Source organism: Lithobates pipiens, unplaced genomic scaffold, assembly GCF_037356315.1.
Source record: "Lithobates pipiens isolate NorthernLeopardFrog02 unplaced genomic scaffold, aLitPip1_a1.2 Scaffold_22, whole genome shotgun sequence".
NCBI lineage: Eukaryota > Metazoa > Chordata > Amphibia > Anura > Ranidae > Lithobates > Lithobates pipiens.
Genome location: NW_027507784.1, coordinates 185,474,638 through 185,498,416, shown reverse-complemented (window position 1 = coordinate 185,498,416; position 23,779 = coordinate 185,474,638). Strand labels below are relative to the sequence as shown.

The 23,779-nt window shown below is 42.6% G+C and overlaps 1 protein-coding gene across 1 annotated transcript in view; it reads left to right on the top strand.

The window, feature by feature from the left end:
* The window catches only part of DNAJB11 (DnaJ heat shock protein family (Hsp40) member B11), a 56,299-nt gene that overhangs the window by 12,833 nt on the left and 19,687 nt on the right, over window positions 1-23,779 (top strand). Inside the window, exons 3-5 of the mRNA XM_077448723.1 lie at window positions 11,915-12,012; window positions 18,943-19,075; window positions 23,631-23,773. Coding sequence (XP_077304849.1) covers window positions 11,915-12,012; window positions 18,943-19,075; window positions 23,631-23,773 — 374 coding nt within the window. The remainder of the gene's footprint in view (window positions 1-11,914; window positions 12,013-18,942; window positions 19,076-23,630; window positions 23,774-23,779) is intronic.

Below are 23,779 nucleotides of genomic sequence, written 5' to 3'. Positions count from 1 at the left end.
GAGTTTTTTCATATTAACAACCGGGTAATCATCCGCTTGTTAATATAATCCAGATCTGCAGCTCTTCCCACCCCCTGCCTTGCTAATGGGCACGGCAGTCTTTACCTTCAGGTTAGTAGAGGGTGATTGGTTGTCTGGTGGATGGAGGAGCAGGGCTAGCAGTGGTTGGAGGTGTGGGTTGGGGTTAGCGGTGCCGCCTTCTGGTCAGTGCAGTGTACAGCGGATCCCGGTTATCGCTGCTCTGCTTGGCTCTCATTGACTGATGTTGGGCAGTAGTGTTGGGGGTGGGGAGTTGGCTATGTCTGAGTCCCACCCATACTTTCCGGGCCCTAGGTACCTCACTCTCGGTCCTGACTTACCCCTCAGCCAGCAGATGTCCTTCAGGAAGTTACCAGGCTCCACTGCTGCCCAGATCGTGAGCACCAGCAGTCCTCTTCCTGCCCGACTCCCCTAGCTCTGATCCGTACAGAGGGCTCTGATCTGGGCTCCTGCCAACCATCACAAGCTGTCCAGGTTCCCCTTTGACACTGTCCTCTGCCCTCTACTCCTCCCCTGACCCTGTGTTGGTGTCCTCTAAATCATGATTTAAATCACTAGACTCTTTATATCATCAATTTTTAAAGAGCAACTGTCATCTCTGTCCTGCAGCAGCACCCGCTGTTGACTCACCAACGGTCCCATTCATGCAACAAGGTGAGGAATGTGGTGGCAGCAGGTAAGTGGATGTCTAACGAGCGCTGCCATGATGGATCTGAAATGACAGGTGCTCTTTAAATGTAAGGACTTATTTTTGCTGGTGGTTAGAATCTTTAATATTTGCAAACAAATTGAAGGGTTCCCAAAACATCTTTCAGGACAGCACCCAAGAGATCATGGCTCCTCCTCGAACAGGAAACGCCTCATCATCATCCAAAGCTTTAACAGGAGGCCTCCATGCAACTTCCTGCACTTTTTTTTTTTTTGTTTACCCCAGCCAGAGAAAAACCTCTAGTGGGAACCATGATCTCTCAGGGCTTTCCTGGGAGACAAAAGGTTCTCGCCTGCCTTTTTTATTTATTTTTTTAGGAGAGTGATCCTCCCACTTGCCCCTTGTTGGATGGTTCCGTGGGCTCCCTCTCCCCCTTCTGTGGTCGTTGTGAGCCTTTACTGCCTGGGAGTGCTGCCTGTTTTCTTTCTCTCCAGGATGGGCGGTGTGCAGAGGCTGACTTCCCGCATCGTGGGACGGCGGTGGTGCAGAGCAGCGGCCATTGTTCTGGTGGCCGTGAAGAGCCCTCGCCCATGTCCTGTGCATACAGGAAGAGGCAGCACTTCCGGGTTGGGCGCACAGCATCATTTCCGGGTGTAAAGGTCAGGGGGAGAGGGCAGGGTCACCTGGTGCTCTTAAACTTCCTGTTCTGGGTTGGCGCCGTGGCGTTCTTGAACCGGCTTTCTTTCAGACACGTGACTGCAGTGCAATCTGCAATGGAGGGTGCAGCAGACAATGGGGCAAGCCAAGGCACCAGCAAGGGCCCCCTCCCCCAGTGAGAGCTCTCCCTGGTGAATGTGTAGCACAGTGGCTAGTGGGTTAGCATTTCTGCCTAGCATAGGGGACTCCACAAAGTGCTGGTGGTGGTGGCTTGCTTGGGCACGGGGAAGTGAGAGGTTTGCCTAGTGCACCTGGTTAGTGTTGTACTTGTGCTGTGCAGCAGCATTTCTGTGGTTCATTTCAGTGGTTCTTTTATTTTTTTTATTTTATCCAGGCCAAAAGCTCTGTTCAACCAGTCTAGAGAAGGTGTCCTGTCTGCAAATAAAAATTTAAGCAAAGTTTGGACAAAGTCTCTGTGCAGATTGTATCTCAGAGTTAGTCAGGGAGAAGTCTTTATCCATTTGTGGCGATCTGGTTACAACCATTAAGGATGAGCTCCGGGCCACCTTTTTAACGCTTTCAGGTCAAACCTGAGAGAAGAGCCAGGTCCCTGAATGGAACTTCAGAATCCCAGGGGGTTTCTCTGATACAGGCGGGAGGTCCAGTCTCCAAGGATACTTCCCAAGAACCTGCTTCTCCCGCTCCTGATAGAACAGATTCAGAAGAGGAGGAAAATGAAGCAGATGTTGCCTCTAAGTACAAGATGTCACTATAAGTGGGTAGGAGGACTCTTTTTAAATTAATCCACGCTATCTTGGGGATAGAGGAGGAGAAGGAGCTTTCCCTGCATGACCGCATGTACGCAGGTCTGGGAGACTCCAAAAGCTTTACTTTTCCGGTCTATTCAGTAATTGCAGACGTGATTAAAAAGGAATGGCTGGAACAAGAGAAGAAGCCATTTCTAATCTGAGGCCCACAAGAGAAGATTCCCATTTGAGAAAAATCCTGACTCTATCTGGAACAAGGTTCCAAAACTGGATTCCGCTTTCTCGCAGGTCTCAGTGTCAACTGACCTTGCTTTTGAAGATATGGGCACGCTAAAGGAGCCCATGGATAAGGGGATTGACCTACTTCTTAAAACAGCCTGGCAATCGGTTATGGACAATCTAAAGCCACCCATGTTACTGCGAATTCCCCGAAACAGGAGTTTAACTCCTTTATAACCTTATCTGCAGCAGTGTCAGATATTGCGGATGCCTCAGCAGAGTCCATATGCAGCATTAACAAACTCTGCTAGGAGGGCCTTATGGCTAAAAATCCGGCCCGGGGACGCAGCATCAAAAAACAGGCTGTGTAGCATTCCCTTTGTAGGGGATTTGTTGTTTGGTTCAGAACTAGAATCCATTCTTGACTGAACGGCCTGCAAAAATAAACCGTTTCCAGTCAAGAAGCAGGTGCAGACCCGTAAGCATTCTTTTCAGCCTCAGAAAGGACAGCAGGAAGATAAAACGCAGGGAAAAGGGAAGCCATGGTCCTTCCAAAAGTCCAAGGGAAGGAGTGGAGTGCTCTTCAATCCTCCTGGGAGTTCCAGAAAGTCACAGTGACTCCTTCCTCCCAGTTGGAGGCTCCAGGAGTTTCTTCCGCAGTGGAGAGGCATTACACCAAACCAGTTTATTCCAAACATGCTCTCCCAGGGATATGTGATTTGAATTCATGGAAGAACCTCCAAAACGATTTTTGGGGACAAACTCCCCAAAGGATCCAACCAAGGTTCTCGTCGTGAAGTCCCTAATCGGGAACTGAGATCTCAGAGTCATTGTTCCAGTCCCTACAGGCGAGTTCTACTAGGGGTTCTACTCGCACGTATTCCTCATCCAGAAACACTCAAAGTTCCCTCTCATCCTAAATCTCAAGATACTAAATTGATCGATAGAGTACAAAAGATTATGGATGGATTCAATTTTCTCGATCAAAAACCTCCTGAACCAAGGGTGCTACATGACATCAATAGACTTGCAGGATGCCTATTGCCACCAGGTGCCAAAATATCTGAGATTGGCATAAGTTGGAAAGAAGATGGTACACCTGCAGTTCAGAGCACTCCCATTTGGCCCCAAGAGTGCTCCCGAAAGGTAATGGCCGAAGCATTGGCACCTTTGCGCCTAAAAGGATATTCAGTTATTCCTTATCTGCAAGAACAGTTTTTTTTCTCAAACCAGAGAAAAATTTCAGCAAAACTTGGTCAGAACTCGTGCCCACCTAGAGTCCATAGGATGGTTCTTAAACCTCCCAGAAGTCAAATCGGTTTCCCTTGCAGGAGGTGTTATTCTTTGGGTACCGTATCAACTCAGTGGAGCAAAAGATCTTTCTTCCAGAAGAAAAGGAGAAAAAGCTGGTGGAAGTAGTTTCGTCGTTGCAGTCCAGTCAGCTTCTGTCCATCAGGAAGGTCATGTCGGCATTGGGAACCCTGACCTCTTCTATACTTGCAATTCAGTGGGCAAGACTTCACTTCAGACCCCTGCAAGGTTTCTTGTTAAAAATCTGTGATCATCAGCAAGATTCTCTAAATTCGCTAGTGAGGTTCCCCAACTCGGTGAAAAGGAGTCTTTGGTGGTGGAAGAATCGGACAAGGTTTTCCACAAGTCTGTTATGGTCCTTCACGGTCCAAGTAAGGTTAACAAACGGGTGCCAGCTCCTGGGGTTGGGAGGCTCACGTGAGCTGTCGATGGGCTCAGGGCTCGTGGTCCACAAGAGAAGCAGTAAGGTCATCAAATTGGACGGAACTAAAAGCAATAGAAATGGCTTTTCTGATGTTTGTCAGAGAAGTGCGGGGACAGGTCCTATCGGACCACGTGGTGGCCTACATAGACAGGGGAGCACCAGAAGCAGAGCTCTTCAGTGCCTAGCAGGAAGTATTCTAAGATGGGCAGATCTCTATATTCTATCCTTGTCTGTGGTCCATCTAAAAGGGTAGCAGACTTCCTCAGCAGAAACCAGGTGTACGAAGCAGAGTGGCGATTGAAGCCAGAAAACTTCCATACGATCGTGAAGAAATGGGGGCAGCCAAAAGTGTGTGCGAACCGTAGTGGCACCTTCTGTTGAGACAAGACCTGCTGATACAAGGTCCCTTACTTCACCAGTAGCAAAGCTAAAGCTCACAGCTTGGCTTCTGAAGAGCAGCACTTAAGGGATTTTCAGATAAGTTGGTTGCTACCCTCCTATCTAGCAGAAAAAGTGTTATCGGAGCAATTTATTCCAAAGTCTGGAAAGTTTTCAACCAGGGGCGGACTGACAACTCATGGGGCCCCTGGGCAATAAGATTATGGGGCCCCCAGGCAATCTGAAATTATGGGGCCACACAGTATACAATCACACAGTATACATAGACATGTTTCTATTGGCTGAGAAGGTACTGGAGATGTGGGGAAGCTATAATCTCGGGATTTTTAGACCGAAAGGATGTCGGTAAGGGACATTTCAGAGACAGATGTAAAAAAAAACACAGATTTTTACTAGGGGTCCGGCAGATTCTTAAAAGATATTTCTTCTATTCTGAAATTCCTGCAAGAAGGAGCAGATGAGGGCTTAGCAGTAAGTACCCTCAAAGTTCAGGTTGCTGCTCTGGGGGTATTTTTGGGAAAAATCTATCTTATCAGAACCCCTAGTGATCAGATACTTCAAGGCCCTCACCCAGTCCAGACCAGTAGTGATCAAAGTGGGACTTATCGGTTGTTCTACAGGCCCTGACCAGGGAACCATTTGAACCTATTAATTTAGCCTCCCTGAGACTGATTACATTTTATTTGCTATTACAACAGCTCGAAGAATTTGAGAGTTTTAAACCTTGTCAATCAGGGAGCCTTTTTTTTATTTTTATTTTTTTAGACAAAATTGTTCTGAAGACAGACAGATCCTATTTTTTTTTTTTTTTACTGAAGGTTGCTTCAGTCCAAAATCAAGCTCATGTCTTCCTTCAAAAAAAAAAAATAATAATAATAATATTTTAAGAATCTTTGTTCGATTTTTCTAATAGTGGGGTCTAATCGATGTTCGTGTTTGACCAGTGACTGGAAAATTTGAAGGAGCAGAATAGAAAACTTCTTGGTCAAAAGAAATTTTCAGACAGTGTATGTGGATTTTGTACAGAAGTTACATTCAATTAAAATTTTCAAACGACATTCTTTCATTCAGCGAATGTACAAAGATTTTTCGTAATGAATATTCTCATCCAAAAATTGATACGTGTATGGCCTAAGGCTTGGTTCACAACTATGCAGTTTGCTTTTGATCTGTTTCTGCAGTGCTTTTTGCTGTGTGTTTTTTGGATTCTTTTTATGCTTACTTTTGACCAATTTTTTTTTTGGGCAGATTTAAAAAAAACGCTAATTGCAGCAACAACGCACTACATGGCTTTTCTGCAGCTTCTCCATTGAAGTCTATTTAACCAAAAAAAAAAGCACCGTTTTGCACTGAAAAAAGTCCTTGACCCTTTCCAAATATGCAGTGGCTGAAAAAAAGCATAGATGTGAACGTGTTCCATAGGAAACAATGTTAGATTAACTGTAGTGCGTTTATGAAAAAAGCATAAAAAATTGCATAGATGTGAACCAGGCCAAGACGTTTAGTAGCAGCAGCATGTCATAATGGGGTTAATAAGACTAAAGTTAACCCTTTATAGTACAAAAAGCACATAATCACTACTATAAGGGGTTCTTTTATTTTGAGAAACCGTGAAAGTAATAATATATAATAAATATACCCAGGAGTAGGATATATAGGCATTATAAATAGGAGTCAGGCATGAAGGGTGGAAGGGAGATGGAAATCTTTTATATTTATATATAAAATTTATTATAAATTATTATATATCTTTTATATACCCCTCAGCTCACTCCCTCTGTCTCCTCACGTATCACTAATTTACTATCGGATATATCAGTCTGGATGTCACACCACTTCCTCAAAATCAATCTATCCAAAACCGAACTTATAATTTTTCCTCCCCCATATGCCCCTTCCCCTGATCTCACTGTCAAAATTGATGGCACAACCATAAGCCCATCCCCACATGCCAAGGTTCTAGGTGTAGTCCTGGACTCTGAACTCTCCTTCAAGCAACACATCCAATCGCTGTCCAAATCCTGCCGCCTCAACCTCTGCAACATCTCCAAAATACGCCCCTTTCTAACCAATGAGACAACAAAGCTCTTAATTCACTTGCTGGTCATCTCCCGCCCCGACTACTGCAACTCCCTTCTCATTGGCTTACCTCTACATAGTCTATCACCTCTTCAATCCATTATGAATGCCGCTGCCAGACTCATCCACCTTACCAATCGCTCGGTGGCTGCTACTCCTCTCTGTCAATCCCTCCACTGGCTTCCACTCAGCCAAAGAATTAAATTCAAAATACTAACAATTACATACAAAGCCATCCACAACTCTGCCCCCAGCTACATCACTAGCTTAGTCTCTAAATACCAACCTACTCGTCCTCTTCGTTCCTCTCAAGACCTCCTGCTCTCTAGCTCCCTCATCACCTCCTCCCATACTCGCCTCCAGGACTTTTCCAAAGCCTCCCCAATCCTATGGAATGCCCTACCCCAATCTGTCCGCTTATCTCCTACTTTATTAGCTTTTAGACGATCCCTGAAAACACTTCTCTTCAGAGAAGCCTACCCCACCCACACCTAACTGTATTTTCATTTTCTCCATCAGCTCATCCTCCACAGTTATTACCTTTTGTTTCAACTTGACCCTCCCTTCTAGATTGTAAGCTCTAACGAGCAGGGCCCTCTTATCCCTCCTGTATTGATTTGTATTGTAAGTGTATTGTCTGCCCTCATATTGTAAAGCGCTGCGCAAACTGTTGGCGCTATATAAATCCTGAATAATAATAATAATATTAAAGTAGTACTAAAAGCTGATCTTCCCTGCACAGTCTTTTTTAACGGTTCCCGACCAGCTTGCGTCTTTTTTTTTTACGGAGACAGAATGGCACCTCTGCACGAAACCCCATACGTGAGTGTGATCGTAGGTCCCACGGACTCTATGTCCACGGGGATACCCGCGATTGTCTCACGGAGAGGAAGAATGGGGAAATGCTGATGTAAACAAGCATGTCCCCTTTCTACCTAGTGACACTGTCACTGATCGCAGCTCCCTGTAATCGGGAGCCGTGATCAGTGTTGTCACACACAGCCCCAGCCCCCCCACAGTTAGAATCACTCCCTAGGACACACTTAACCCCTACAGTACCACCTAGTGTTAACCCCTTCACTGCCAGTCACATTTACACAGTAATCAATGCATTTTAATCGCACTGATTGTTGTATAAATGCGAATGGTCCCAAAATGGCGCCAAAAGTGTCCGATGTGTCCGTCATAATGTTACAGTCATGATAAAAATTTCTTATTAAAAATGCCATAAAACGATCCCTTATTTTGTAGACGCTATATAACTTTTGTGCAAACCAACCAATAAACACTTATTGTGAAAAAATAATAATTTTTATTTTTTTTTAACCAAAAATATGTAGAATAATACGCATCGGCCTAAACTAAGGAAAGAAAGTGTGTGTGTGTGTGTGTGTGTGTATATATATATACACACACACACACACACACACACACACACACACACACACACACACACATATATATTTAGTTTTTTTTTTTTTTTTTTTTGGGGGGGGGGGGGGGGGATATTTATTATAGCAAAAAGTAAAAAAAATGTGTTTTTTTATTTATTTTTTTTTCCCAAAATTGCCGCTATTGTTTAGAGCGCAAAAAATTTAAAACCGCAGAGGTGATCAAATAGCACCAAAAAAAAGCTCTATTTGTGGGGGGGAAGGGACGTCAATTATTTTGTTTGGGAGCCATGTCACACGACCGCACAATTATCAGTTAAAGCGATACAGTGCCAAATCGCAAAAAGTGCTCTGCTCTTTGGCTAGCCAAATGTTTTTTGTTTTCAAATGTGTAAAGTTCAGATTTATTTTATTTATTTTTTTGGGGTGTGTGGTTTTTGATTTAAAAATGATTGAAAAAAAAAAAATTGGTTACTGATGCTGTATCTGTCCCCCGCTATCTCTAAGGCTACTTTCACACTGGGGTGTTGCGGGTGCTGGCGGTAAAGCGGCGCTATGCGGCCACTAGCGGGGCAGTTTTAACCCCCGCTAGCAGCCAAAAAGGGTTAAAACCGCCTGCAGTGGCACTTTGAAGGCGGGTGCCCCGTTGTTTTCAATGGGAAATACACCACTCCTACAGCTCTCCAAAGATACGGCTTGCAGGACTTTTTTTTGACTGTCCTGCAAGCGCACCGCTCCAGTGTGAAAGCCCTCGGGCTTTCACACTGGAGAGACAGCAGCGGCTGTTTCAGGGAGCTTTGCAGGCGATATTTTTAGCGCCTGCAAAGCGCCCCAGTATGAAAGGGGCCTAAAACTGAGAACCAAGCGATCAAACAATGCTGAGGTCGGTGGACAGAGAGCTGTCAGTCACTGGCTCTCTAATTTGCCCCCCCCCCCCCCCCCCAACTCCAAACAAGCTTTGTCTTTTGTTAAAGCTTATTATACTGTAAGCTTCACTGAGCTGGCTCATTGTTTTCTAACAGCATGTCAAACAAATCCTGCTCTCTTAACCCCCCCCGTGGCGCTGCACACTGATAATGCTCCTCCCGCTGATCATACCGACAAGCCGCTCCTTAACGCGGTGTGCTGACAGCTTTCCTACATAGACCAAACAAAATACAGCTCCAGGTCAGTCTCCTGTTCCACCTCCTCTATTCTACTAATGGGCCATACACGCGATCTGAAAATCGGATGAAAAATACTGCTTTTAACGTGATCATACCACAATCATTACTACAGAGCTTTTCGAGAGCCGATCGCGGCAGTTCATCCACTTTATTTTATCTGACATGCACAAAATATTTTCTCGTATGATTTTTGTTTAATTGGTACATTTGTCATCCGAAAATACAATACAAATACACTAACACACATGACATTACTTCCGTTTTTTATATATATATATATATATATATATATATATATATATATATATATATTTATTATTATTATTATTATTTATTTTGTATTACTCTGTCGTACGGGAATTTTTTTTAACTTTAGTAAACTCTTCAGGTTCGACTAGCATGAAAAAAAAAAAAAAATGTCGATCTGTCGTCCGATTTTTCGGATTGTGTGTAACGGGGCATTAGGCTCGGTTCACGCTCATGCGAATCTGATGTGATCCAAAATTCATACAGTCGCATGCCATCTGAAAATATTTTGTTTTCTATGAAAGTCACTCACAACGTGATTGTTGCGGTGCAATTTTGATCCAGTTAAAGAAGGGTTCTAAGCAAGTTTAGTGGGGGCGCGATGCAAATTTAATGTCCAGCTATGCCCAGTCCCCTCATAAATTGCATTAAATTCACACCTGTCAAAGCACAAATTGCACTGTGAAATTGCATCAATTCGCACCGCATCAGTGTGAACCGAGGCTAATAGTTGCTGGCCCTGAACAGCTTTCATAGGAAGGAAAGAAGGAAGAAATGTTCCGATTAGCAACACTTCTAAAACATCACATTAGATTTGAAAAAATCTTCATAAATGTACATGCCTACAAAACAAAGAAGGGGAATGCAGTGTCCGCAGCTAACGTTTGACACTAAATCAGCCCTTAATCATAGCTATGATTTGGCATAAAAACACCTTAGCTGTGGACACTGCAAATCCCCTGCTTTGTTTTGTAGACATGTTTTAGAAGTGTTGTCAATCCAGAAAATTTCTTCCTTCCCTTACTGTCCAGTTACAGGCTGAAGGTGGGGGAGGTGACCATGTTGTATTGCTTTAACGACAAACGATAAAATGGAAGTCACCTATTTGACTGGACTATATGGCATGGCAATATAGCAATATAAATCGGCAGAATGGACAGATGGAAATACCATTTTATGACAGGTAAAATGGTCCCCTTAAATGTAATTCATCTAATTGAATAAAACTGTGTGTGTGTGTGTGTGTGTGTGTGTGTGTGTGTGTGTGTGTATTATCATTTTTAGCAGAGACTCTAGGGAATAAAATGACGATCATTGCAATATTTTATGTCACACTGTACTCTATAGGCAATGATTTAAAAAATTCTACAGGTTACCTGTTTAAAGCTACAGAGGAGGTCTTGCACAAGAATTATTACTCTGTCTCTAATGATTACGGTGATTCCTCACATGTGTGGTTTGAGCATTGTTTACATTTGTGAGCGTGACTTGCATATGCGTTTACTTCTGCGCACATGCTCGGAGGCATCGGGCGCTTGAAATATTTTTATTTAAATTATATAATTTTTTTTTATTTTTGATGATAATTTTGCCCCAAAATCTCTCCTCTCCTTTTTACTTAAAAATAATTCAAATCACCAAGTTTGGCTATTTTTGAATGCTGTCGTGTGGTTGTTTTTTTTATTTTTTTTTATTTTTTTTTTATTTTTTTTTAAACATCTGGGGCCTTTTAAGTCTTCAATAAACCGGAAGTGATGTCATGACAGCTGCGGGCATCACCTTGGTACAACCCTTTGAATCCAAAGGCTGCATATTTGCGTTACATCGGCGTCAATGGGTTAAGCCCAGTACACATTGAGTGTTATTTTCTCAGCCCAGTTTAAAAAAACAAAACTAACAGCTCAGGTCAGAGCCGCTGTACTAACAATCTAATGTTGGTACATCTATCTCCACTGCTGTTCTGTTCCTTCCTGGCCCTCCGGCCAGAACACTGCAGTCAGTGCTCTCAGCCATTGGCTGACCTGGAGCTGGTCTGCAGGCCTTTTTTATTCATGCCTCTTAGAAGCCCTCATCTGTTGGACCAACTGCTGTACGCATAGGCCAAATGTATGCCAATTTTCTATTGAACCAGCCAATGCTGCTCAACCTTTGGCCTGTGTGTATGGGGCTGAAGATGCCAGGCACCGTTTATTTACTACAAGAACTGAAAAGATGACAACGGCTCCTCTGATCACTATCTCTATGCCTAACCGCACAAACACATATGGGGAACTAGAGCTTGTGCAAGACAGGGGCAGAGAAATGGATGAGTTTTCAACTCCACTGTACAAGTACTGCAAGAGGTGATGCCAAGTCAAACTTGGGAACTAACACTGCAGCTGGCATTAAAGAGCAAAAACAAAATTCCAACAAATACAGTGGTAGATTTATTATGTCCATATTATTATTATTTTTTAAATGTATTAACATTAGAATGACTCTCAGGAATCTATTCTTTGTTTTTAATTTTTTTTTTTTTTTATTTACACTGTTAGATTTTTCACTTTTTTACAAACAAGAAAACATGGAGAACTGTTGTTTTTTTGTGTGTTTTTTATACGCCCATTGTTATTTGTCTTTTGTATGGATTTTGTGCCATTTTGGTAATCAATCATTCTCTTTTTGGGCCTACAATAATTTTCTTATTGAAGTCCACAGACTAATACATTGAAGAATCTGTCGCCTATGAAAATGCATTTATAAAATATTATTGTATCAGTATGCATAATTATTATTTTATTTTTTAGGTACTTTCTGATGAAGAAAAGAGAAAGCAGTATGATGCATATGGAGAAGAAGGACTTAAAGATGGCCATCACAGTTCTCATGGTGATGTATTCTCACAGTAAGTCAATCTAAATAATGTGATCTGACCGGCTGTATACAGTATTGTTTTTCTCTAAAGAGATTACAAATCCTTAAAGTAAAACCAATGTTTTTTTTGAGAGTAGGGGAGGTTATAATCCCTCCAGTCTTTTATTTTTGTCATCTTTATCTCTTTGGGAAGATTTTCCCTTCACTTCCTGCCAAACCAGGAAGCCTTCCATAGTGGGGGAATCTCTGATTCCTTCACTCTACAAAATAAGTTTTACATTTAGCTATACTTTCAATCCAGAAAAAAGTCAGACACTTTAAAGAATACGTGAGCCCTTACCTTTTTAACCACTAGAGATACGCGCTATAGCCGAATGTCGGCTACAGCGCGGACCTGCTTTGCCGGGGGGATGTCTATTGACGTCGTCCCATGCACGAGCAGCTTGCGCGCCCCCTGAGCGGCGCGCTCTGTGATCAGCGAGTCTATGAGACTCGCCTGATCACGCATTTGAGCAAAGGGTCGATCCCGACCCCTTACCCACATGATCAGCTGTCAGCCAATGACAGCTGATCATGTGACACAATAGAGCCGGTAATCGGCTATTTTTCCTCCTCGCGCTGACAGCGCGAGGAGAAAAAAAAAAGCCGATCACCGGCGGCTGTGAACGGGGCATTAGTCCCGATCACGGCCAGCTTATCAGTGCCCACCTGCCCCCTGCCAGTGCCACCTAGATAATTAAAAAGTGCCACCCATCAGTGCCCACAGTGCCACCTATCAGTGCCCATAATCTGCCTCAACAACAGTACTGCACCACAGTGCCACCTATCAGTGCCCATCAGTCCCATCTATCAGTGGTACCTATCAGTGCCCCTTAGTGCCACCCATCCGTGCCATCTTATCTGTGCCCATCAGTGCTGCCTTATCTGTGCCTATCAGTGCCACCTTATTAGTGCTGTCTTAACTGTGCCTGTCAGTGCCCACCAGTGCAGCCTGTCAGTGCCCACCAGTGCCGCCTCATCAGCGCATTTCAATGAAGGAGAAAAATGACCTGTTTGCAAAATTTTACAACAAACTATGAAACATGATTTTTTTTATTTATTTTTTATTTTGCATCTTTTTTTGTTTGTTTAGCAAAAAATAAAACTCCCAGCTGTAATTAAATACCACCAAAAGAAAGCTCTATTTGTGGGGAAAAAAAATAAAAATGTCATTTTGGGTACAGTGTTGTATGGCCGCGTCTGGCTTGGTCATTCAAAGTGCATCAGCGCTGAAAGCTGAAAATTGGTCTGGGGGGGGGGGGGGGGTTTAAGTGCCCAGTAAGCAAGTGGTTAAAACCACCCATTCAGTTTAAAATAGAAATGAAAGGCAAAACATTTGTGAATGCATCGTGTGCGTGTGCGCGTGTGCGCCTGCACGTACCCTCTGTTCTCAGCTATGTAGAGAGCTTTGGGAGGAGAAACAGCAGAATGCGGGTCTTCCCAGAGAATAGCTGTGTGTGTGTGTGGGGGGGGGGGGGGGGGGGGTGGTTGTGATCAGCATAAGCCTGATCATTGAAGGAGAGCAGACTGAGTTCCCAGCATAGCTAGAAAGCTGACCACACTAGGCTCTTACACCTAGTGTGGGAAGTTTTATTAGGAAAGCGGATGGGTGGCAGGAGCATTATTTATTTCAAACAAAGGAAGCAATATTTTGCTATGGACAAGCGGCTTCTACAGGTACAGCAACATACCTGTACATCACTGGCCTCTTCCGAGTACAGGGCATGCATGTCTCTCCCTCCTCCGACTCCTGCTGTGATTAGACAAAGTGGGATTTTGTCAGCAAGTCCTGGCTATTAATTATTGGCCAGGACCTGCTAAGTGGATGTGTCCTATAACGGCCCAGAGAATGTACAGAGGGATCTTGTTTGTTCTCCCCGCAACGTAGAGAGAAGGAACAAAGATTTTTAATAAAACTCAGCACAGTATACACATGCCTAACCCTTGATAGGCACACACTTAACCCCTTGATTTCCTTGAGATGTTAACCCCTTCCAAGACAGTGATATTAGTACAGTGACCGTGTATAGTATTATCACTGTATTTGTGTCACTGGTGAGGTCAGTTGTGACCCAGTGTCAGTCACTGTCAGATTTCCCCCAGCACCTCAGCATCTCAGTCCTATTATAAATTGCTGATTACCACCATTACTATTTATAAAAAAAAGACTTGTAGCAAAATACATTTTGGCCGAAATCTATGAAGAAATTAGATTTTTGTTGTTGGATATGTTTTATAGCAGAAAATAAGTATATATGTATAGATAGATAGATAGATAGATAGATAGATATCTGTATGTATATGTAGAAATCTTTATAGTGTTTTGCCTGAATTTAACGGTGTCTATCCAGATGCACAGTTCACCTCATTGACTGACTTAAAGGATAAGTTCACAGTTGGTAACATGTTTACATGTTACACCCATATTTAGGGTTTTTTTTATTTAGTTTTTTTTCCCAAAAGGTGAACTTGGCTTTTAATAGACCGACTGCTTTCCATGGCTCTGCTCACTGTAGGATTGAAGGCTTTCTGTTTTAAGAAGGTAGTGCTGTTCTTGGGAAAACTGTGTCAGTCAATTTTTAAGTTCAGTGTGTTTTTGTTTAGTGCTTTCACCTGCACACATAACAAATACCAGTGCTGTATTGTATTACTACTCACATTCAGGCTTAGTGATTGTAAAGCGCATCTATCTATCTTTTTTAAATAAGATAATCAGGTTACGTGCTCAGTGCAATAGGTTTGCATAGAGCAGCCCTGATCCTCCTCTTCTGGGGTGCTCCGCCAGGGCTCCTGGCTCCTCCTCTTCGGCAAGTGCCCCTTTTAGCTCGTGAAACCTTTCTTCTGAACCGCCTAGTCTGAATGAACATAGAGAGCGAGGTTCGGTCCTGCCCTCCTCTCCCTTGTCGCAGAAGTTGACAGCAGTAGGACCCAATGGCTCACGCTACTATCAGTCTGTGCTGTGACTAGGAAGAGAGCAAAGAAAACCCCTGCTAATAGGCATCAAAATATGGCTTGGGTAATTATAAGGGGGGTGAGGGCGGGATCCTATCACACAGTAAAATGCACATTTTTTTTTTTTTGTTGCAGGTAAGAAAAATATGCATTTTTCTTTTTCTTTACTTGGATCCTGTAAAGCATTGCACCCGTAATCGGCAGATTGCGGTTACAATGTAGAACTCCTGCAGGCTGGTCAGTGTATCTGTCTGCTTGTACCTCATACAGGCAGGCAGATACACACTGACAGAGTATGAACTACCAGAGCTCTCAACAGTGGTAGTTCATTGAAACAAGCCAACAACCGCCAAGGCTGCCGGTACTTGTAGTTTCCCATTCACAGAGCACTGCAAATAAATGACGTGGCTGGGCAGGCCGAGGCCTGCACAGCCACATTCTTTTCAAACAGTAACTTGGAGAAGTTACCTGCTCACTGTCACTGGGGAGTGGCAGGTGAAGTAGAATAATAACGTATCGAACCTGGCAGGACTTCATTGATGCAGGTTGTCTTTATTTGACTCGTATAAGGAGACAAGTTACAACAAAGGAACAGATTTTTGCCTATTGGTTCTCACCACTATAACCCGTGCAATAGGGCTGTATATATAGCAGTGAGCCTGATAGATGGCTATCTGGACTTGTCTGTCTAACAATTGTAAAACTTGCATTTATATACCTTTTACAAGGCTTATCTTCTCCATCTCTCCTAGATATGATTTGGTTGCTAAAATCTGTTAATGTAACCATCCATAAATCTGACACCTGTTCTACAACCAGACAAACGTATTCATTCCCAGAATTCCTATATGTTCATTAAAGTGATTTATATTTTATGTCCAATTAAAAACACTTTTGTGTAGAGACCGTATGGTGCCCAGCTGTGTTAAATCAACCCTCCTCGTCCTGATGAGGCTTAACCAAATTCAAGAATAACAGATTTACGACTTTGGGAGAATGAACTTTCAATAACCCCACCAAATGTGTTATATCTTATTTTTCACTATACAATCCTATGTGTATGTATACATGCATTGGTTTCACAAACATGTAATGTAATATCTAACTGCTTTATTTGATATTGTCTAATTATTAATATATACATATACACATCGGTGTACTTCTTATTCAATGAAATTTTAACAGTTTTTTAATGAGGGCACAAGCAGACCTTTTGACCTTGTCAAACTAAATCAAAGTACATAACTGTCCCATATTCCGATAATTATTTTAAAACGATTAATACAAGAAGTTTTTATCACTTATTCTAGACCATGATTATTATCTTATCAAGTGTAGATCAGCTGCTGTCAGTGTTTTCTCTTCTAATTAGTAAATTTAAAAACTATGAAGTATCCCAAAACTTTTTCACCCAGTAAACTATAAAACAAGCAGAGAGGTCATCTAAAGTTCAACATTTAGAATGAAGACTTACTATATCTATGGAATAACATAGTATACTTTTTAATAAAGATTTATAACTATTGCTTTACTGAATAATATTGATAAAACCACTACTATATAATAATAATAATACAAATAATAATTATCAATAAAACATATATGCAAATGAATATCATAAAATATATAGTAGTTAAAGTGGTTGTAAACCCTCCCCCACAACTTTGTCCCATATAAATCAGGATAAAAAAAACCCCTAATTAATACTGCTTGTAGATATCTCCTTACTTGCTTAGTATTGTTGTACCGTATATACTCGAGTATAGGCCGACCCGAATGTAAGCCGAGGCCCCCAATTTACCCCCAAAAAAACTGGCAAACTTATTGACTCGTGTATAAGCCGAGGGTGAGACATGCCTGTCCATCCCTGTGTGTGTGTCCGTCCATCCCTGTGTGTCCGTCCATCCCTGTGTGTCCGTCCATCCCTGTGTGTCCGTCCATCCATCCCTGTGTGTGTGTGTGTCCATCCATCCCTGTGTGTGTGTGTCTCCATCCATCCATCCATCCCTGTGTGTGTGTGTGTCCATCCATCCATCCCTGTGTGTGTGTGTGTCCATCCATCCATCCCTGTGTGTGTGTGTCTCCATCCATCCATCCATCCCTGTGTGTGTGTGTGTCTCCATCCATCCATCCATCCATCCCTGTGTGTGTGTGTCTCCATCCATCCATCCATCCATCCCTGTGTGTGTGTGTGTGTCTCCATCCATCCATCCGTGTGTGTGTGTGTCTCCATCCGTGTGTGTGTGTGTGTGTGTGTGTGTGTCCAGCCTACCTGTGTCCCGAGCCTTTGTCCCGAGCCTCCGTCCCGTGTCGTGCCTTGCCTTCGTCCCGTCCCGTCCCGTCCCGTCCCGTGCCGTGCCTTGCCTTGCCTCCGTCCCGTGCCCTCTTCGTCGGCGGCCATTGTAAAATTCAAAAGCCGCGCCTCCTCCTTCGCCTGTGATAGGCGGAACACTGAATTTCCCAGCAGCCTGTGTTCCGCCTATCACGGACGTCGTATCATCCTCGTCCGTAGTACGAGGATGAGCGGATGCCCGTGATAGGCGGAACACAGGCTGCTGGGAAATTCAGTGTTCCGCCTATCACAGGCGAAGGCGGAGCCGGAGGCGCGGCTTTTGAATCAGAATGGCCGCTGTCTGTCTGCTCGACACGCTGATCGAGCGGGCAGACAGCGATGACTCGAGTATAAGCCGAGGGGGGCACTTTCAGCCTCAAAAAAGAGGCTGAAAATCTCGGCTTATACTCGAGTATATACGGTAATCCTTTTTGTTCTTTAGAATGATGTCACTGAGCATGCCCAGATCTGATTTACGGCACACTCTGTGTGCTTATCTATCTGTTATCAGGACTTCCTATGGCATACAACATCCCAGGAAGCTGCATAATCACTCAGGGCATGGGACAGCATTACTGCAGTCTTATCGGAAGCTGATAGGACTCACACAGGCCAACACTAGATAATTAGCACAAGTAAATACTATGAAATAAAACAAGTCAGCTATGAACAGGGAAGCAGGGTTGCCATAGAAATGTTGTATTTAAAAGGAAGCTTGGTTAACAGTACATGAAGTGCTCAATGTAAGGGCGGAAATGCACTCCACTGTGGACTCCGAAAACAATACTTAAGATGGTGATGCCTAACCCCTGCAAACAAGTTTTTTAAAGTTTCTTTAAACAGTAAGTAATATGCAATTTGGGCTGGATTACAGTGGCTATAGTTTGATAATTACTTATTATAATGGACTAAATGAAAAGAAGCATCAGAGTGGGAGAGTTTACTTCCTCTTTAAAGTGGTTGTAAACCCTTACAAACCATTTTGACCTACAGGTAAGCCTAGATTAAGGCTTACCTGTAGGTCCAGGCAATATCTCCTAAACCTATATGGTTTAGGAGATATTTGCCCGAAAACGGGCACTGCTGTCTACGGTGCATGCACCGTAGACAGCGGCGTGCAGGCGCACTGAGGGCGGCAGTTCCAAGAATGGAGCTGCCGCATTTGTCGACTCCCGCGCGCATGCGCTGGAGTGACGTCATCGCGGCTTCGCCGAATGACAGCGGCGGAGCTGCGAGACGCCACCAGCAAGATGGATGCGGCGGACTACAGGGGACAGCGGCGACTTCGCTGGCTCCTGTGTCAGGTAAGTGACACATAATGGGCTACTATGCGATGCATAGTAGTCCATTATGCTTTACCTTTGCAGGGAAAAAAAGAGGAAGTAAACTCATCAGGGTTTACTTCCTCTTTAATATGAAATGCTACTACAGAGGAGAGGGGGAATGGCTGCAGCTGCTGCAACATGTTACATGTTGCACCCTAAATTGGGGTGGAACATATAATATGTTCCAAAAGGTGAATAGAAATCATTTAAGGTAAAAAAAAAAAAAAAAAACCTTTTGGGCTTTAGAACCTCTTCAAGGAAAAGTATGTGTATTCTTTAACACATCACTGTAAGATAAACTTTTCTTTATTAGCTTCTTTGGAGACTTTGGATTCATGTTTGGTGGCAATACACGTCAACAGGACCGAAATGTACCACGAGGCAGCGATATAATCATCGATCTAGAAGTGACATTGGAAGAAGTATACTCTGGAAATTTTGTAGAGGTACATTTTGCAGTATTTTAAAATGACAATAACTTGAGGAAAAGAACTACCTGTGTGTTACATAGAGAAATGTATATACTTTAGACCAGTGTTTCTCACCTCCCCTTTTTTTTCTTCTTCTTTTTTTTTTTTTTTTGTGAAGACACCTTTTTAAAATTGTGCTCTGTATGCTAACAATGTAAAAAACTAAAATTTTATAGTTTCACATAATGAAGCAGCATCCACACAGTTGAGACATCCAAAATTAGAAGAGATTTATTTTTACAAAGCAATCATATCTTTGTATATACTGGTATTGACTAGTATTCCAGTGTTGTTCTCTCCCTTTAGCAATGCCAATATAAAAATAAAAAGTGTATATGTCGTGGCAAACCAAGTGCAGAATTCTAACGCAAGATCCCAGAACACAGACTTGGTTAATTTGCAGAGTCGCTGAAAAAACAAATGCTAGCGCATTATCCCACAAAATTTTATGTAAACTATAGTAAGAACTACTCACAAGCATAGGTACTAATAGGGCTCATCGGGTCACTCTCCATGGCTAAACATTCCCAGACTAGCAGATGACTAGTATAGAGGGTCCTCATCAGGGCTCTGATGGGCATACATTTGAAACGACAGCCTGCAGGACCCTGGTAATGTCCCCCCCTATAGTAGAGTCATCAGCCAGTCTGGGAATGTTTAGCCACAGAGAGTGGCCCGATTTAATGGTATAATGCACTAGGCCAGTGCACCTTCTTTCTTTCATTTCGTTTTTTTTTGTGGTTTGAGGAGTGACTCCCTAACCCAAAAAAGTTGCATAGTGCAAAATCTGGTGCAGCTATGCAAAGAAACCGATCAGTTTCCAGGTTTTTTTTTTTTTGGTCACTGCTTAATTGAATAAGTTGAAGTTAAAAGTGTGTGCTGGCTACCATACACAACTGCACCAGACTTTGCACTCCGTTGCAATTCCGTTTTAGTAAATTGACCCCACTGTGGTTCGCCTCTTTGCTCCCTTTTTTCTTTTTTGTTGGTTAAGTATTGTGATGGTGGCCAATAGGCAGGTGATCCAAATAAGAGGCAGGTCACAACTCGATGATACCTCTGCTTGCATAATCAAGGAATCCAGCTTTTCAGGACACCAGGGCATGATCCTATAGGAAGTTTAGAAGGATTATCTAGCCCGGTGGTTCTTAACTTCAGTCCTCAAGTACCCCCAACAGGCCATGTTTTGGGAATTTCTCTTAGATAAAATAGCTGTCCAAAATACCAAGCCATTGACTCTGATTTTAAAGCACCTGTGCAAGATAAAGGAAAACCTGCAAACGTGGCCTGTTGGGGATACCCGATGCCTGTGGTTGAGAACCACTGATCTAGCCTACAGGTTTGCTAATTAAAGATAGAAATAAGCTTGCCAATTTTCTGTTTCAATGATGTTTGTTTAACATGCAGCAGTTCTGCCCACGCACGTGTTAGGATATAATGCACTATGATGGAATATCCAGGTTTATGCCCTTGTGGGAGAGCCCTAGACTGGAGGTGGTTCAGAAATTAGAGGGGTTTCACTGTGTTGGTACACTCATGGTATCAAATTATGTTGTTCAAATGTATACCCAATAAACTATGAAGTCCTATCAGGATATGCGAGAGACATAGCCGCTACCTATTTCTAGATTTTTTTCAGGATCTCCAGCTCAGGCATGCTCTAACATCCCACGCTCAGAAAATGAACCTTTCCCTTCAGATTATGCCATTGCTTTCCTCTTTGGAGGCCACTGCTGGAAAACGGGGGCTTATTTCATCCTTCTATAAACAGTTGATGGAGAAATACCTGGCTAGTCTAGTTCTTCCTGGAGGAAGCGAACCTGATGAATCCTGGCTTACTTTGTTAGAACAAGTGACCCAAATATCCCTATCCCCAACACAGACTCACCCAATTGTTTATCATGCATAGTTTAAGGGATGTACATTATACCTTATCTAAAGGGGGCTGTAGCCCTACCCCGGACTGCCCAAAATGTCAGGGATATACAGCCGGTTTTATACATGTGCTCTGGAGATGCCCCAAGCTGGTTCGGTACTGGCAAGCGATTTGTAGACATTAATAAAGCTTATCACATACAACTGGAACTTTCACCAGTGATCTGCTTGCTGGGAAATATAGATGAGGAACAATTTCCACCTGAAGTTAGAATACCGGTGTTATGACTACTGTTTATAGCTTGTAAAACTATAGCTATGAGATGATGTCCTTGAATTCCCCCACGTTTTGAAAACTGGGGACAACAAGTTAATATTCCTCTATTGAGAAAACAACAAATATAAAAACGAAGAGGTAACCCAATCGGCTTTCTAAGCTCTGGGATCCTTGGATGGAGCTGCCAAGCTCCTTTCTCCCTGGTTTCCTTACAAATGCTGCAGTGTTGGCTAGTCATATGCCAGAGGAGGTATATCTGGTGATCTAGGTCATACCCAGGTATCATCTACTTTCTGACCCATCATGGTATGTGCAATATTTACATTGGTTCATGGCTGTGACAATTAGTGTAACAAGGTTATGTTATGGTTCTAATGTTTTACCTATCTATTCTTGCAATACCAAGAATATTTTGCTATCTATACTAGAGGTGGGTAAACCCTGTTTGTTCGTTTCACTTAATTTGTATGAACAAAATGCTGTTGCTGCTTTGAGATACCACTGATCCTATTGATCTATCTAACATATTTTTAGGTGATTCATATACTATTTGATTGGCGGGTGTCCAAGCTTTTCACCCACTCTGTTATCAGCCTTGTATTTCTTTTTCCCCATTTATTTATTTTCTATTGTTTGTGTGTGTTTTTTACATATTTAAAAACCTCAATACAAATTACTTAAAAAAAAAAAAAAAAAAAAAAAAAAGCCAGGGGGTCCTGGAGAAGTTCCCCACAACAACGAGGCATCCCTTGCTCCAACCAAAACCCCTACAGTGGTGCAATATGTAGTCTATACATGTCTATACATGTCAAGAAGAGGAAGGGAACAGAGCAAGAGAACAGAGCACAAACCTGAGGGAAATTAGGCAAGACAGTAACACTGCAGGGGAAGGAGTCGTGCACCTGAAAAGTGGGAAATCGGAGAAAAGACAAGGGGGGGGGGGGGGTTTGGAGGCCAAAAGTCAAGAAGGGGAAGACAAGGGTTTGGGAGCATCAAGACTGCCCATCATAGGCAGCCCAAGCTGGCATGAGGGAGAATAGGAAAGGCATACATCGCCCACGGTTCCCAGATTTTATGGAACTTGGCGTGGGAGTCATTGTGCATGCTGGAAATCTGTTCATTGGGCATCAACGCTAAGCTTGGTAATTTTAAGCTGAAAACCTTCCGAGTCCTTTCCATAGACATTGACCATAAGTTTAAGTCTAAAGCCCCCGTACACACGATCGGATTTTCCGACAGGAAATGTTGGATTTGAGCTTGTTGGCAGAAAGTCTGACCGTGTGTATGCTCCATCACACATTTGTTGTTGGACTTTCCGCCAACAAATGTTGTCTACCATGTTCTCAAATTTTCTGCAAACAAATGTGTGTTGTCGGACTTTCCGATCATGTGGACAAAAGTACAAACACTCATGCTTGGAAGCAGAATGAGTCGGTCTTGTAAACTAGCATTTGTAATTGAGAACTGACATTCGTGACGTGGCAAATTATGAAATCTCCAAATGCAGCGCACAATTCTCCTCTTCTTTAATGGGATAATAATGAAGCTGCTTTGCTGGTGATACTGATGGAGTTATTGCAAACAAATTTTCAAAGGCTTTTCTTTTTCTTGTGACATCAAGAATAATTTTATGTGTTTTGTTGTAGTTTTTTTTTTTTTTTTTTTTTTTTAATGCACAAAAAAAAAAAAAATTAGACATGCTATCTGCGAATAGAAATAAACCAAAAGGTGCATTCTATGCATCCAAAGCTATAGAAAATACCAAATCAAATTCTTATTCAACCAAAAAAAATGTCAAAGCAATAACTTCAAGGCCAATAATAACACGTTATCTCCTCTGATTCCACAACATGTCTGGTTGACGACCGCTGTTCATAAACGAACTGAAAAGCACGAAATGGAAAAGCGCAAATAAACACTCACCAAACTTCTACTAACAAAAAAAAAATTGGCAGAAGGAGCCCAAAGGGTGGCGCTAAAGAGCTGAAAAACCACGCAGTACGTCACTACATTCGTAATTGGCAAAAATTAGTGTGACCGTGTGTATGCAAGACAAGTTTGAGTCAACACCCTTAGAACAAAATTCCACGGTTTTGTTGTCAGTCCAATCGTGTGTACGGATTGGGCTTTAGTTGGTATTCCTGCCAAATCATAGTAATCGGATAATTTGGGTGGCATTTTGTTCATGTAAGTGGCCTTCAGACCTTGGTAGGGAGTACACTGACTAAACCTGAAACACAGCAGGGCTATTCGAGTACGTTTAATTTGTCTGTGACAATAAATGCCTAAAGATATATGTATGTACTATTCAGTAAAATTTTTTTTTTTTTTGTTTTTGTTTTTTTTCCTGTGTCATGAATATTTAATACACTTTCTTAGGTTGTAAGAAATAAGCCTGTAGCACGGCAAGCACCAGGAAAACGTAAATGCAACTGCCGGCAAGAAATGAGAACTACACAACTTGGACCAGGACGTTTTCAGATGACTCAAGAAGTTGTTTGTGATGAATGTCCAAACGTCAAGTAAGT